This window comes from Dermacentor albipictus, chromosome 6 (genome assembly GCF_038994185.2).
Source record: "Dermacentor albipictus isolate Rhodes 1998 colony chromosome 6, USDA_Dalb.pri_finalv2, whole genome shotgun sequence".
Lineage (NCBI taxonomy): Eukaryota > Metazoa > Arthropoda > Arachnida > Ixodida > Ixodidae > Dermacentor > Dermacentor albipictus.
This window is the reverse complement of record NC_091826.1, coordinates 124857541-124872067: the sequence shown is the minus strand read 5'-3', so window position 1 is coordinate 124872067 and position 14527 is coordinate 124857541. Positions and strand designations below refer to the sequence as shown.

Below are 14527 nucleotides of genomic sequence, written 5' to 3'. Positions count from 1 at the left end.
AAATATTACCGAAGATAACTTCAAATAAAATTAGGGTAACACTGGACTTTAGTGATCCAAAGGAACAGGCTAGCTTCAGAAAGGGATGCGGAGTCTAGAATGAATCACGTCCATGTCATCAATCACATAATTGAGAAATCCACAGAGTATAATCAGCCTCTCTATATCACTTTCATACATTACGGAAAGGCATGTGATTCAGTAGAGATACCACCAGTCATAGAGGTATTATTATTCAAGAAGTACAGCATGCTTACGTAAATACCTCGGAAAATATCTGCACAGATTTTGCAGCTACCTTAATTATTTACAAGAAACGAAGATACCTACAAAGAATAGGGTCAGACAAGTACACAAAGTTTCTCCAACGCTGTTCATTGCATGCTTAGAAGTATTGAGGCTATTAAGCTGAGAAGGCTTTGGAGTGACAATCAACGGCAAATATCTCAGCAACCTTCTGTTTGCAGGTAACATTGTCCTGTTCAGCAACACTGGGGACGAGTTACAACAAATATTTGAGAACTTTAACAGAGAGATTGTCAGATTGAGGTTGAAGATTAATATGCAGAAGACAAACCAAATGCTCAATGGGCGGGCAAGAAAAGAAGAGTCCAGGATCACCAGCCAGCCTGTATAGTATGTGAAGGAATACGTATACGAAGGGCAATAACTCATAGAGAACTCTGGTCATGAGAAGGAAATTTACAAAAGATCAAAAATGGGCTGTAGCGCATACGGCAGACAATCGCAGCTCCTGTCTGGAAGCTTACCATTATCATTGAAAAGAAAGGTGTACAATCAGTGAATTTCACCGGTGCTCACATGTGGGGCAGGAACTTTCAGACTGAGAAAGAAGCTTGGGAACAAGTTAACGACCGCGCGAAGAGCAATGGAACGAATAATACTAAGCATAACTTTAAGATACATAAAGAGAGTGGTTTGGACCAGAGAGCAAACGGGTGTAGCCGATATTCTAATTGGCATTAAGAGCTATGTGGGCAGGTAATGTAATGCGTGGCTTAGATAACCGGTGGACCATTAGGGTTACAGAATGGGTGTCAAGAAAAGGGAGCGCAGTTGAGAACAGCAGAAGGCTAGGTGAGGCGATAAAAATAGGAAATAGAAAATAGGTGTTGGTTGGAATCGGTTAGGTTAGGTAATTGGAGATTGCAGGGAGAGGCCTTTGTCCTCCAGTGGCCATAAAATTGGCTGATGATGACGGTAATGATGATTTAAATGTGGTAAGTATACAGTTGTAACAAAAAAAACGAAAAGCACATATTTAGCGATCGCAGTGCTATTTTAGCCATACATGGAACTACCCCTTACCACAGTACAGCCACAGTACAGGCCCGTTACCATTCGTCCCACTCAGGCGTATACTCACTCACAGCTTAGGAAAGCAGGCTGGCATACAAACATCAGATGGAAAATCCTGTTGTATAATAAAAAATGCTTTAATGTGGTCCTAGATAACTGCAGGGTGCAGGTCACGTAGACCACTGCGAAATCGCACACAGTCTATGGAAGTAGCTGTTTCATACCGCACCTAAGGCACTCAAAAACAAGGCCGTTCCTTATTTCTGTGCGCGCCGTTGTGCTACATTTCATTCAATATCTAAATAGAGGCGTTGGTGAAATGTTTGTTCCTGTTTTAGATTCAGTGTTACTGTTTTAACACCCGCACTTTCGAACGAACCTCGCCTCGAAGCTCTTTTCCCCCTCCACCGAATTAAGCACAGCGTAGCACCACATCTCGACTATACAAGATGCTACACTTCTCAAAAATTACCTGGATTAGCATGAATAACAATGGTCCCTTCTGTCGAGAGGTGGCGCTGCTATCTACTTTATTGGAGTCGAGGTAATGTGTTCACTGGAGGAACGCTAAAGGATAGGGTGGCAAATCTTGAGAAAGCGTGCCTTGAAGGAATAGCAATCACATCGCCTTAGTATTGCATATTAAAGAAATGATTGCCCTGCACGAACGGCTAAACAGCGTGGATTGCTGCATTGCGGAAATTTCGGGTGTGACGTCTGAATATCCTTGTAACGAAAGTGGAACATGCTTCGAAAGGCAAAAAAGTTTATTATGCAGCTCCATGCATTGTCATCCACTATATTAGACGTTGCTTTGTCAAGTTCACGGTTTCGAGGAAGCGTAGCATTTTATCAGAACCAAAAACCAAACCTCCCCAGAGGTTTAAAGGGACCGCATCACACTGCTTCTATTGCGGATGCGATGGCGATGTATGGCAAAAAAAAATGAAAATTCGCAGGTAATATGCACCACTTTGACTTAAAAGGAAAGGAATGTCGAAGCCAATTCTGATTTCTCTAATAACATCATGAGAATGCCCATGAATGCTATTGCAATATAAACGGCCCACCGATTTGAATGAAATTAGTGGTATATCAGTCAGAAGGTTAAATTCTAGGAACATTTCAAAGATTTTCATTTTGGACCTTGGACATTTTTTAGATGCCAAATACTCATAACCTAAAAGAACTGAACACGAAGTTTAAAAATCCGTTATTCTCCAGGAAAATTATTATCGCAGGCGTGTAATCTACAACGATTACAGCATCTAAAGCGGACAATTGTGAATTGTGATTTTACGGCTTCTGTGAACAAGTTATAATCTTTAGGAGAGTTTTTCAAAAGCACTATTCTATATTTTGTGATATATTTCGAAATGGTGTACAATATATGAGTTGTGCCCATTTTTGTAGGATTAGTAGGTGCAGTTTACAAAAAAAATGTGACATTGTGTTTTATTGCTTGGTTACTGAGTTGCAAGCTTGATACTTAAGCTTTCTGAAATTCTAAAACTTCCAAAATGTAACAAGATATTTCAAGCATAAGTGTTCCTACACTCTTAAGCAAAATTACGCCCTTTTGCCACGCACCAATAATCGTCAGCTGTCTCGCCCGCATTTCCTTTCTTTAACACCGCGAGCCCGGTACTTTCCAGTAAAGAACGGCTCGCGCGTTATCAGCATGACATAGCATTCCCAACAGGAAAGTAGCGGGCGCGGCGTTTTGAAGAAAGGAACTGCAAGAAAGGCAGAGGACAATTATTGTTGTGTGGCAGAGATACACACCAAATGCTGTAACTTCGCGTAAGAGTGTACTACATTTTAACACCAATAAAATGCAACAAATGTAGTCAAATATGGTGCTGTTACAAAAAAAAGACAAAAATTTCTCCGTTCCCATGAATTTACAAATAAGCTCCTGAGTGATAGCTTCCCCTATAATAGCGCAGGGAACTAGAAAGCCGCTGTCAACTGCGTAGGGGCATTCTTAGGATTCTGCAAAGCGTTGGCGTGGTACAGTTCGTTTAGCTGCAGAAATGATGACGTTTCCTCCGCTGTGTCGTCATCCTTCATTTCCGTAACGTCGTCATCAATGGGCTCCTGCAAAATAAAACGAAATCAGTGCTCTAGTTTTAGCAAAGATCAAACAAACGCCCATGAAAATTCCAACTTGGCATTATTTGCCATCGTGTGCGTGTCATAGCCACGCACGCTTATATCGCCTTCCGTTTCTCTACCACGGGTGAGCTTTAAAACCACGGCGCTGCAATTTTGCTTTCCTTTCCTGCATTCTTGTCCGCCATTAAACTGGCTCTCTTCACTAATACACACAGAGACAAAGCAACAACGCGCGCATGCGATCCCATAGATGAGATGAATACATATATATACAGAGAATTATCAGTCATAGCTCTCGTAGTATAGCCTTCTGGGCCGTTTCCTATCTTTTTTTTTGTTCTTTCAAAAGTAGTCCTAGTAGGGTTATTATAATTACACGAAGGTATTTCGCCCTCGTCAGCAGCATTCCTTGAGATAGCTATTCTAGCGGCTAGCTTCCCACACTATGCGTGGCGCCCTCGCACCTGTTTAAGCTTTTCCTAGACGCTAGAGCTATACTACTATGTCCGCGCAACCTTGAGCGATCGGAAAGCGCGTTTTCCCCTCTTGGCCGGCGGAGAAGGGAGGCTTCGTTCCGGCCGCGAAGCTCCCCACATCTCCGTAAGGTGCCTGGTGGTGGTCTCGTGCTGACGATGCCCTCTCGGTGAGCGCATATTTCCCCCCTCATCTTTTAAGAGGTTCAATACTTACAAGCATTTGCCTCGCAAACCATATTTATTTCAAGGGAATTTTCCATGTCTCAATAGTTTCTCTCGCCGTATTCGAGTGCTGACTGCCGTGTTACAGTTTGTTAACAAAGCTTTCCCCTCAAGTCTAAATATTTTAAGGCAGTTTGCCTTGTGCGTATCATAGCCACGCACGCTTATATCGCCTTCCGTTTTTCTACCATGGGTGTGCTTTAAAACCACCGCGCTGCAATTTTTGCTTTCCTTTCCTTCATTGTTCTCCGCCCTTAAACTGGCTCTCTTCACTACTACACGCAGAGACAAAGCAACAACGCGCGCATTAGATGCCATAGATGAGATGAATATTTACAATTATTATTAGGGTTTTAATTATATTCGAGTGCTGATTGCTGTGCTATCGTGTGCGTATCATAGCCACGTACGCTTATATCGCCTTCCGTTTTTCTACCATGGGTGTGCTTTAAAACCACCGCGCTGCACTTTTTGCTTTCCTTTCCTGCATTGTTCTCCGCCCTTAAACTGGCTCTCTTCACTACTACACGCAGAGACAAAGCAACAACGCGCGCATCAGATGCCATAGATGAGATGAATATTTACAATTATTATTAGGGTTTTAATTATATTCGAGTGCTGATTGCTGTGCTATCGTGTGCGTATCATAGCCACGCACGCTTATATCGCCTTCCGTTTCTCTACCACGGGTGCGCTTTAAAACCACGGCGCTGCAATTTTGCTTTCCTTTCCTTCATTCTTGTCCGCCCTTAAACTGGCTCTCTTCACTAATACACGCAGAGACAAAGCAACAACGCGCGCACAGCATAGCAGATTTGTTTTGTGGGCTTGTAGGGGTGGCAATGAGTCTCCCCTCCGTAGTAATAGACGTATTGTGCAACTACGTGATAGCTGAACGTGATCACGGCCATCTTGGTCTTTCCCAGCATGCGGGCCTGCACGATTTCCACGCCTTGGTTCCGCACCGTTACGTGAGTCATAAGCTCCTCGGGCGGGGTATCCGGGTCGATCCCATGAATGACGCCCCAGGCCACTCCGTCCGGTGCCGCAACGTAAGAGTTAACTTCGTAAAGGTTGCCGCCCAGCACAATCCGCGTGATCTTGCGCGCAATATCCGCGACCTGCTGATCTGGGGTACTAACAATAATCATGTTGGAACCGGGTCTCAAGCGCACGATGAAATGCCAATCGTCAACTTTCCCTCCGCAGGCAGCCGAGACCGCTTCCGATATTTGGTGGCTGCTGAAACTCTTCACCTGAAAGCCTTTCTTGGGTCGAATGAAGATCTTGAAGTCGCTACGCGGCAGTGGGGGGAGTCGTCGCCTCCTCTTAACAGAAGGCTTCTTTGATGCCCCAGCGCCTGCAGCTGCGTAGAATGATGATGATAGCGTGGTCGCGGAGGAGGGCAATAGCGGAGAGATCACCCTGCCTGCCACGCACGCTTGCTCGCCTATGGCGAGCTTCTTCGTTCTTCTCTTGAGGTGTATAGACCAATTGGAATAAGGACATTCCGGTGGCGTCCCTTGAGAATGGTTCTCTTCCATATGGCAGGGTCGTCATGGCGATCTTCTGAGATGTCTTCGAAGTCCATGGCTGTAGTTTCTTGCGACGAAGGTCCGGCGGCAGCTCCAACAATAGCCCCAGGGGCGGGTGGGGCTGTAGCAACAACTACACCTCCACTCCCTCCTGTAGAAGTAGAAGCGGCCGGCTGGGATCCAGCCACGTGCGCCTTAGTAAGTGTCGAGTAATCATAGTAAGCGAGCGACGGCAAAGGCGGCGGAGCGCCTGGCCTACATCCACGCTGCTACGTAAGGCGGCGTCAGCCTTAACACGGCAGTGCCACCCTGGAGAATTTCAAAGTCCAAAACCACAAAACAATATGCACTCACGGTCTTCAAACTTCTCAAGGGGGTTCCGGATGACTTCACGAAGGTCGTCCAACAAAGACTTGGGTCCTCCGATGTGAATTTCCTAAAAGAATAATGAAAATCGACAGAGCCCATGCGAAGCACGTCTACGCGGCTTGGCTCTTCTTCTTCTGCCCTCATTGATTACGAGAAAGCATTTGATTCTGTCGAAACCTCAGCAGTCATAGAGGCATTACGGAATCAGGGTGTAGACGGTCCGTATGTAAAAATACTGAAACATATCTATAGCGGCTCCACAGCCACCATATTCCTCCATAAAGAAAGCAACAAAATCTTAATAAAGAAAGGCGTCAAGCAGGGATATACGATCTCTCCAATGCTATTCACAGCGTGTTTACAGGAGGTATTCAGAGACTTGGATTGGGAAGAATTGGGGATGAGAGTTAATGGAGAATACCTTAGTAACTCGCGAGTCGCTGATGATATTGCCTTGCTTAGTAACTCAGGGGACCTGCTGCAATGCATGCTCACTGACCTGTAGACGCAAAGCAGAAGGTGGGTCTAAAATTAATCTGCAGAAAACTAAAGTAATGTTCAACAGTATCGAAAGGGAACAGCAGTTTACCATAGGCAGCGACGCACTGGAAAAGGTAAGGGAATACATCTACTTAGGGCAGGTAGTGACGGCGGATCCGGATCATGATACTGAAATAATCAGAAGAATAAGAATGGGCTGGGGTGCGTTTGGCAGGCATTCTCAGATCATAAACAGCAGGTTGCCATTATCCCTCAAGAGAAAAGTGTATAATAGCTGCGTCTTACCACTATTCACCTACGGGGCAGAAACCTGGAGGCTTACGAAAAGGGTTCTACTTAAATTGAGGATGACGCAACGAGCTATGGAAAGAATACTGATGGGTGTAACGTTAAGGGATAATGAAAGAGCAGATTGGGTGAGGGAACAAATGCGACCTAATGACATCTTGGTTGAAATCAAGAGAAAGAAATGAGCATGGGCAGGATATGTAATGGGGAGGGAAGATAACCGATGGTCATTAAGGGTTACGGACTGGATTCCAAGGGAAGGGAAGTGTAGAAGGGGGTAGCCGAAAGTTAGATGGGAGGATGAGATTAAGAAGTTTGCAGGGACGAAATGGCCACAATTACTACATGACCGGGGTTGTTGGGGAAGTATGGGTGAGGCCTTTGCCCTGAAGTGGGCGTAACCAGGCTGATGGTGATGGTAGCCGACGCATCGATGGTGTTGATTGTAACCTCGGGCATCACGGTCTTGCAGGCTAGTTATGCGAACACGCGCCAGCTGTCTTGTTTCTCCGGCGCGCTCTGCAATATCTGCGCCGCAAGTCTAGGAATCGCTGGAATCATGAGTAAGCATAGCATCCAGCATTGTAGTCACATCTTGACCGTGGAGGAGACTTAATGGCGTCATTCTTGCTGTTCCTTGCCGAGCCGTATCATAAGCACGTGTTACGTAGGGTAATATTTGTTCCCAGTTCTTGTGTTCCACATCGACATACATGCACATCATGTCTGCGAGAGTCTTGTTGAGGCGCTCCAGAAGTCCTTTGTTTTGTGGGTGATAAGCTGTCGTCCTTTTATGGGCCAGCGCCACTGAGCGTCAGTACAGCTCGCAAAAGTTCAGCCGTGAACGCGGTTCCCCTGTCGCTTACGATGACCGCTGGCGCACCGTGCCTCAGGATGACGTTTTCGATGAAGACCTGTGCGACCTCGGCTGCTCTGCTGCTCATAAGGGCCTTGGTTTCCGCATACCGCGTGAGGTAGTCTGTGGAAACTATGATCCACTTATTTCCGGCAGCAGACATTGGGAATGGGCCCAAAAGGTCCTTCCCATTTTGGGCAAATGGAGTTTCCGGCATCGGAACGGGATGTAACAGTTCAGCAGGTGTCGTAGGTGGCACTTTTCGTCGCTGACCGTCAAGGCACGATTGAACGTAGTGCTTAACCTGTGATGCGAACCGTGACCAGACCAGTAGTATTACTCTTCATCCGCGATAATGTTCTTGTATTGCATATGTGGCCCGATTTAGGTTCATGGTCATATGACTGCAAGATTGCATTGCGGAGAGTTTTAGGGACGACTAATAGGTATCTCTTCCTTGTTGAAGAGAAGTTCATCCTAAAAAGAACACTGTTGCGTATTCATTGGGAACAATCCGGGCTCGTTTGTGGTGTGGCCTTCTAAGAAATCAATTAGTGAAGCAAGCTCCTGGTCCTGTTGCTGTTGTTGAGAGATGGTGGCCGCATCAGCAACTGCTAAAAAGCCTGCGAATTCATCGTCATCTCCGCCTGGCGGCTTTATCGGCGACCTGGAAAGGCAATCAGCGTCTAAGTGCTGCCTTCCCGATTTATAGGCACTGTCATGTCGTACTCTTGAAGCCATAGACTCCAGCGTGCCCAACGGGCAGACGGATCTTCCATGTTTGTCAACCAACACAGAGAATGGTGGGCACTTGTGACTTGAAATGAGCGGCCGTATATGTACGGGCGGAACTTGGTAACTGCCCATACTACAGCCAAGCATTCCTTCTCTGTGGTGAAGTAGTTCGACTCGGCACGTGACAGTGTTCTACTCGCGTAAACGATGACTCGCTTAGCGCCGTCTTGCCGCTGAACAAGGATGGCGCCTAGACACATGTTGCTGGCATCGGTGTGGATCATTGTCGGCGCATCCAAAGTGTCAAAGTGGGAAAAAACAGGCGGAGTTTGTAGACGGTGCTGCAACTCGTTAAATGCCACCTCCTGCTCCTCGCCGCACAAAAACGTGACATCTTTTTTGGTTAGGCAGGTGAGTGGAGAGGCGATGCGTGCAAAAGCAGCAATAAATCGCCGGTAATATGCGCATAGTCCCCGGAAGCATCTGACTGTCTTCTTGTCCATAGGCCTTGAAAACTTTGCGACGGCGGCGATTTGCTCAGGATCAGGTCTAACACCTGTGTGACGTACAACGTGGCCCACAAACTGCAGTTCTTTATATCCAAAGTGGCACTATTGAGGTTTTAAGGCAAGCCCAGCGGACCATATGGCTGGAAGAACTGACCGTAGCCGTCTGAGATATTCATAAAATGTGGCAGAATAAACTATCACATTCTCTAAGTAGACTAAGCAAGTCTTTCATTTAAGGTCTGAGAGAACAGTACCCATTAGCCTTTGGAACGTGGCTGGGGCGGAGCACAAACCAAAAGGGACAACTTTGAATTCATAGAGCCCATCATGGCGTCATAATAGCAGTCTTTTCGCGATCCCGCTCATCGACCTCTATTTGCCAGTATTCAACACCGTAATAATTATTAATTAATTCCATTGTAATTAATTCCAGTATTAATTCCATCGATGAGAAGTAACGTGCATGCCGTAGCCTGTCGAGGGAATCGTCGATGCGTGATAAGGTATACACATCTTCTTTCGTAACCCGATTCAGCTTGCGATAATCGATACAAAACCACAGGCTACCATCCTTCTTAACGAGTACCACGGGCGATGGCCCCGGGCTTTTCGACAGCTGGATGATATCATCTTCTAGCATTTTCTTGACTAGCTGTTAGTATTGCTTCACAATCTTTCTCAGACACGCGATGTGGATGATGTCGGATTGGTATTACCGTTTCCTTCAAAAAAATGCGGTGTTTCGTCAGTCGAGCTTGACCGCCTCGGGACGTCGTAGAGAAGCAGTCCTCAACATGGTCACGCAGTTCCCTGAGGCTTTGTTTCTGTTGCGGCGCTAAACCTTGGTCAACGTCAAGGACGGGTGCGTGTGGCATCGTATCGGTGGTTGATTCCTCTTTTACAACAAAGCAGTGTTGAATGTGGTCAATTTCGTCAGTGTATGCCACAGCGGTGCCTTTACTGAAATGCCGACGTTCATTGGTAAAATTTGTCAGTAGTAACTCTGTGCGACCACCGATTAGGCTGACGATACCCCGAGCGATGGCAACACCTTGATGGAACAGAAGTGCAGTTAACTGTTCGGCTAGACCGTTCTTGTTAAATTGTTCTCGGCAACTGACGGAGGCAACATTGCATGATAGTAGTGCTATGCAGACGTCGTCGTCGGCAACACGTAACGATGTACGTTGGCGCTCTTCATCGTGGCTCGTGTCTTTACCAGTTGTCGAGGTTATCTCGCCGTCCCGTATGTTAACCACGGTGCCGTACTCCCGCAAGAACTCCATTCCAAGGATGAGTGATCTGCCGCACTCTTTTAAAATCATAAAAGTGGCGGCAAAAGCTGTATTTCTTATCTGGAGTCGTGCAGTACATTTTCCTGTAAGTGTCATTATCTGGTCCCCGGTATTTCGAATATAAGGGCCCGTCCATTGCGTTTTGACTTTCTTAAGCCGGTCTGCCAACTGCTCAGTCATTACGCAAAAGTTTGCGCCAGTATGAACTAAAGCTGTCACGTCGTGCCCATCAATTGTTAAGAACAGGTCGGCACTTACAAATTCGTTGCCGTTCCGTTTCTCCGGGTTGCTCTGTTCATTTCTCAGTAATAATGGGGATTTTCGGCGGTTCGACACATTGCAACCTTCCCCCGGAGGTCACTGATTTCAGTTTCCCCTCCGTGGGTTTGGATAGCGGCTTTTTACCACGTCGGCGAAACTGCGATGGTTCGGGGAAGAATAGTGTAACGGATACGGCGAGCGCGATCGGAGATTAGCTGAGGTGCCTTGTTCCTGAGTGGCACTGTCGTCTAAGCGTGGATGTCTCTTTGGAAACTGTCGCGGAGTGGCAGGTGACATTTCCTGGATGCCACCCTGGCGATGCGGGCAGAAAGGATAAATGTGCTCTGTTTCGCCACAGTGAAAACGCAATGGCTGGCGATCAGCAGTGTGCCATATGTCGGTACTGTGAAGCTGGGGTCACCTGAAATGATCCTTCTGTATCCCGACAGCAATAGGTGGCTGCTAGTGGTACTGCTTTACTGGCATGGTAGAAAGCGGGCGACGGACGCCTTCTGCGTAGCGGTTTGCGCGTGGCTCGAAGCGCGGATCGGGACACGCTTCAGGGAGTGGCTCCGGAGATGCACATGCTCACCAGATTTCTTGGCGGACAACTTCAGCGACCGAAGCCACAGTAAACACCTTTGGTATCGCAGTTTGCTTCGCAATTTCCTCGCGCACAATATATCTTAGCCGTTGACGCAGCGAGGTCTCCTGTGTCACAGTCAGTACTGCAGCTCCTGCAGGCGCACATTTAGTGTGGCATTCGTATTGCCGGCAACGCTGCTGGAGCACCCGCTCGATTACTGTGGCTTCCTTAATGAATTCTTCCACTCTTGTAGGCGGGTTACGCATGCGACCAACGAATAGCTGTTCTTTGTGGCCGTGCATGAGATGGCTTAGCTTCTTCGAATCAGGAAGGTTGGGATCCGCGAGGCAAAACAAAGGAGACATGTCCACGGCTAACATGGAAATACTTTTGTTGGGTTTGTGAATGCGCAACTCGAGAAGGCGTTGTGCAATATCTCGGTGGTCAGTGCGTCTGAAGGTATCCTGTAGTCGACGGGAAAATTCGTCCCACGTTGTCAAATGTGCCTTGCAGTTTTTGGACCACGTCCTTGCGCTACCTTCAAGAGTGAAGTACACATTGGGAAGCTTCTGGTGTGGACGCCACTGATTGACCTTAGCTATGCGTTCGCACTTTTTCAGCCAGTCTTCGGCGTCTTCATACCTGTCACCGCCGAAGCCTGTGGGGACTCGATTGTTTTGAACAGTCATCTGTGTTGGACTTGCAAGTGCCATTTCCTGAGTCGTTGAGGTCGGTGACGAAGTTGCTTGCAAGAGACTGAATTCCGGGCACAAACGTTGCAAGCGGGGGCTTAAAAAAATTAAATTATGGGGTTTTACGTGTCAAAACCACTCTCTGATTATGAGGCACGCCGTAGTGGAGGACTTCGGAAATTTCGACCACCTGGGGTTCTTTAACGTGCACCTAAATCTAAGTACACGGGTGTTTTCGCATTCCGCCCCCATCGAAATGCGGCCGCCGTGACCGGGATTCGAACCCGCGACCTCGTGCTCAGCAGCCTAACACCATAGCCACTGAGCAACCACGGCGGGTAACAAGCGGGGGCTTGCGCGATGCACAGGTGTCTCGAGGTGCCTCGACGCGTTGATAATGTCTTGAAGGGCTGGATGCAGGGCTAGTCGCAGGAGTCGTCAATATCATTAGGCGATTATGTGATACCTAGTACGTCCACCAGTGTCACGGCTCACTTGAGACAAGAGCGGAGGCCGTTATTTTATCGAGACAATAAGCACAAGCGCTCAGTTCAGGCTTCTTCTTCTCGAGCACCTAGCTTGCACACTCTAGGTTGTCATCGGCGTCGTCAGCTTGTTTGTGCATGTATGTGCAAATGTGCATATATATATATATATATATATATATATATATATATATATATATATATATATATATATATATATATATATATATATAAGGATGAATATTTCAGGAATGAATCTTGTGCTGTAAAATGCGACAAGTTCATTCGGAGATTTCCGCTCCTACGTGATCTGCAACCTGATCTGCCACGGTGGCTTCCGGGATCTGCCAAGTGTCTTTGGTGTTGCCCGCTAAACATTAGGTGGCGCGATCAAATGCCGGCCCCGTTGGCCGTATTTCGATGGGGGCAAAATACAAATTCGCCCGTTTCGGGTGCTTTGGCATCACGTAAAACATTCCCCGGTGGTGAAAATTAACACCGAGTCGCCTACAACCGCGTGCCTTATGATGAAACTGTGGTTTTGGTGCGTAAAACACCAGAACTCAAACTTTGTGAAGAATTTGTTGAGAATGCCGATCCTCGGCGGAAACGTCGAAATGAACTCGTTATTTTGATACAGGATTACTTAAACAGCAATACACTTGTGTATGGGTGTGTGCAACAAAATATCTAAATGCGCGTGTCTGTGTGTGTGTCTGCCTGTGTGCGCGCGCGCCCATGTGTTTATGTGTATACCTGCGTGTGTGTGCGGTTTCCTGAATTTCAGCACATAAAGAATATTTGTCTGCCGAGACATAAAATAAAATATGACTTATACTTGAGAATAAGGTATCTTATATCACATTATGGCAAAGCAGTCGGCTTATTCTAATGAGGCCACGACTTTTCTTCATCTAGGAACAAAATTTACAGTGACATTTCAACTCGTGAACGCCGGTGACGCGCAAGCGTATGGGTCCAGTTGCGTACTCGACGCTATCGTCCCTCGGGGCTCTTAGACGTCTTCACTATCCTCATCGCAGATCGTATTTAGAACAGGGGTTGCACGGCTGCGCCGTACGCAGCAGCCGCTGAAATAGACCGCCCCCTGGTAAACATTCGCTTACTAGTTAAATTAACAAGCATCGTGTCAGCGCGCATAGGCATATATGGACATTTCACTCTCGACGTACTGCGGACAATCGCTGTCAAAACGCTGGCTGGAGGAATCGCGGCAGCAGTAGTGCACGAAGTGACGCTTCAACGGAATCTGAGGGCTAAGAACACTGCGGACGCAAAGCGACGAGCCGTTGGCCCACCTATACTATGCCCCAAAGCAGATCGCTTTCAAGATAAATCATGCGCGAGCGCAGGTGGCTGAAGTGCAACACCGTGCCTCCCTCCCTTCCCACGGAGTTCGGCCTCCTCCTTATAAAATTTGTCGAAAAATCACATGCATGAATAATAACTGCATTGCCATTAAGAATGTTGCTGCAAAGAAATTCTTAAACGCTACGCATTGTCAAGGCAAGTAAGATATGTATTTTTCTCATTAAAAGATATACTCGTGTGTTTCAAAAATTATGCCCCATACAACTGATATCAATACTTGCATGTTTTTGTCTGTTTAATAAGTAAAGAGAGTATCACACGACCTTTAGAACTATATCAGCCCGAAACCAGCAAAGCAGTGCATGCCGTTGATATGAAAGACGTATGGGCCATGGAATGAACAAGTTGAGGACAAATGATTTGGTGAAATTTTGTCAGTCAAGGACTTTGTTTACATTTTTGTGCATATGCAATGACCACGGAAAAATATCAATCAGGTTGTCATTTGTTCCAATGTATTGCTTAGGAGCAGCTGTCAGCGGTCGTGTATTGTGAGCGATTGCACAAAGTCAAATGAGAGTGAGACAATACGAATATATGACAAACGGGATAGTTTTTTTTTTTAAAAGTAGTCGCCATGAGCATTCAGACATCTGTCCCTCTGACTAACGAGCCGCGTGATTCTCGTCTCATCAAACTCCTTGGGTGGGTGCTTCAAAAAGCCGGTAACCGACTCTTTCACGCGATGGTCCGACACGAATCTGGTTCGCTTGAGCTGATTTTTCAATTGCCTCAAAAAGACCAAGTCGCAAGGTTACAGCTTTCGTCTGTATGGTGGACGTTGCAGGGTTTCACACTTGAACTTTGCCAGTTTTGCCATCTTGGCCAGCAAGATCGCCCCATTCGTAAATTTCCCACGTCGTTCGTCCTTGATTGCAAAATGCAAC

General features: G+C 46.7%; 1 protein-coding gene across 1 annotated transcript in view; it reads right to left on the bottom strand.

The window, feature by feature from the left end:
• Positions 1 to 2070: 2070 nt before the first annotated feature.
• Positions 2071 to 14527, bottom strand: part of LOC135899414 (putative sodium-dependent multivitamin transporter) — a 133217-nt gene continuing 120760 nt past the window's right edge. The window contains exon 11 of the mRNA XM_065428660.2: positions 2071 to 3420. Within this exon, the coding sequence (XP_065284732.2) occupies positions 3274 to 3420 (147 nt within the window). The 3' untranslated portion in view covers positions 2071 to 3273. The remainder of the gene's footprint in view (positions 3421 to 14527) is intronic.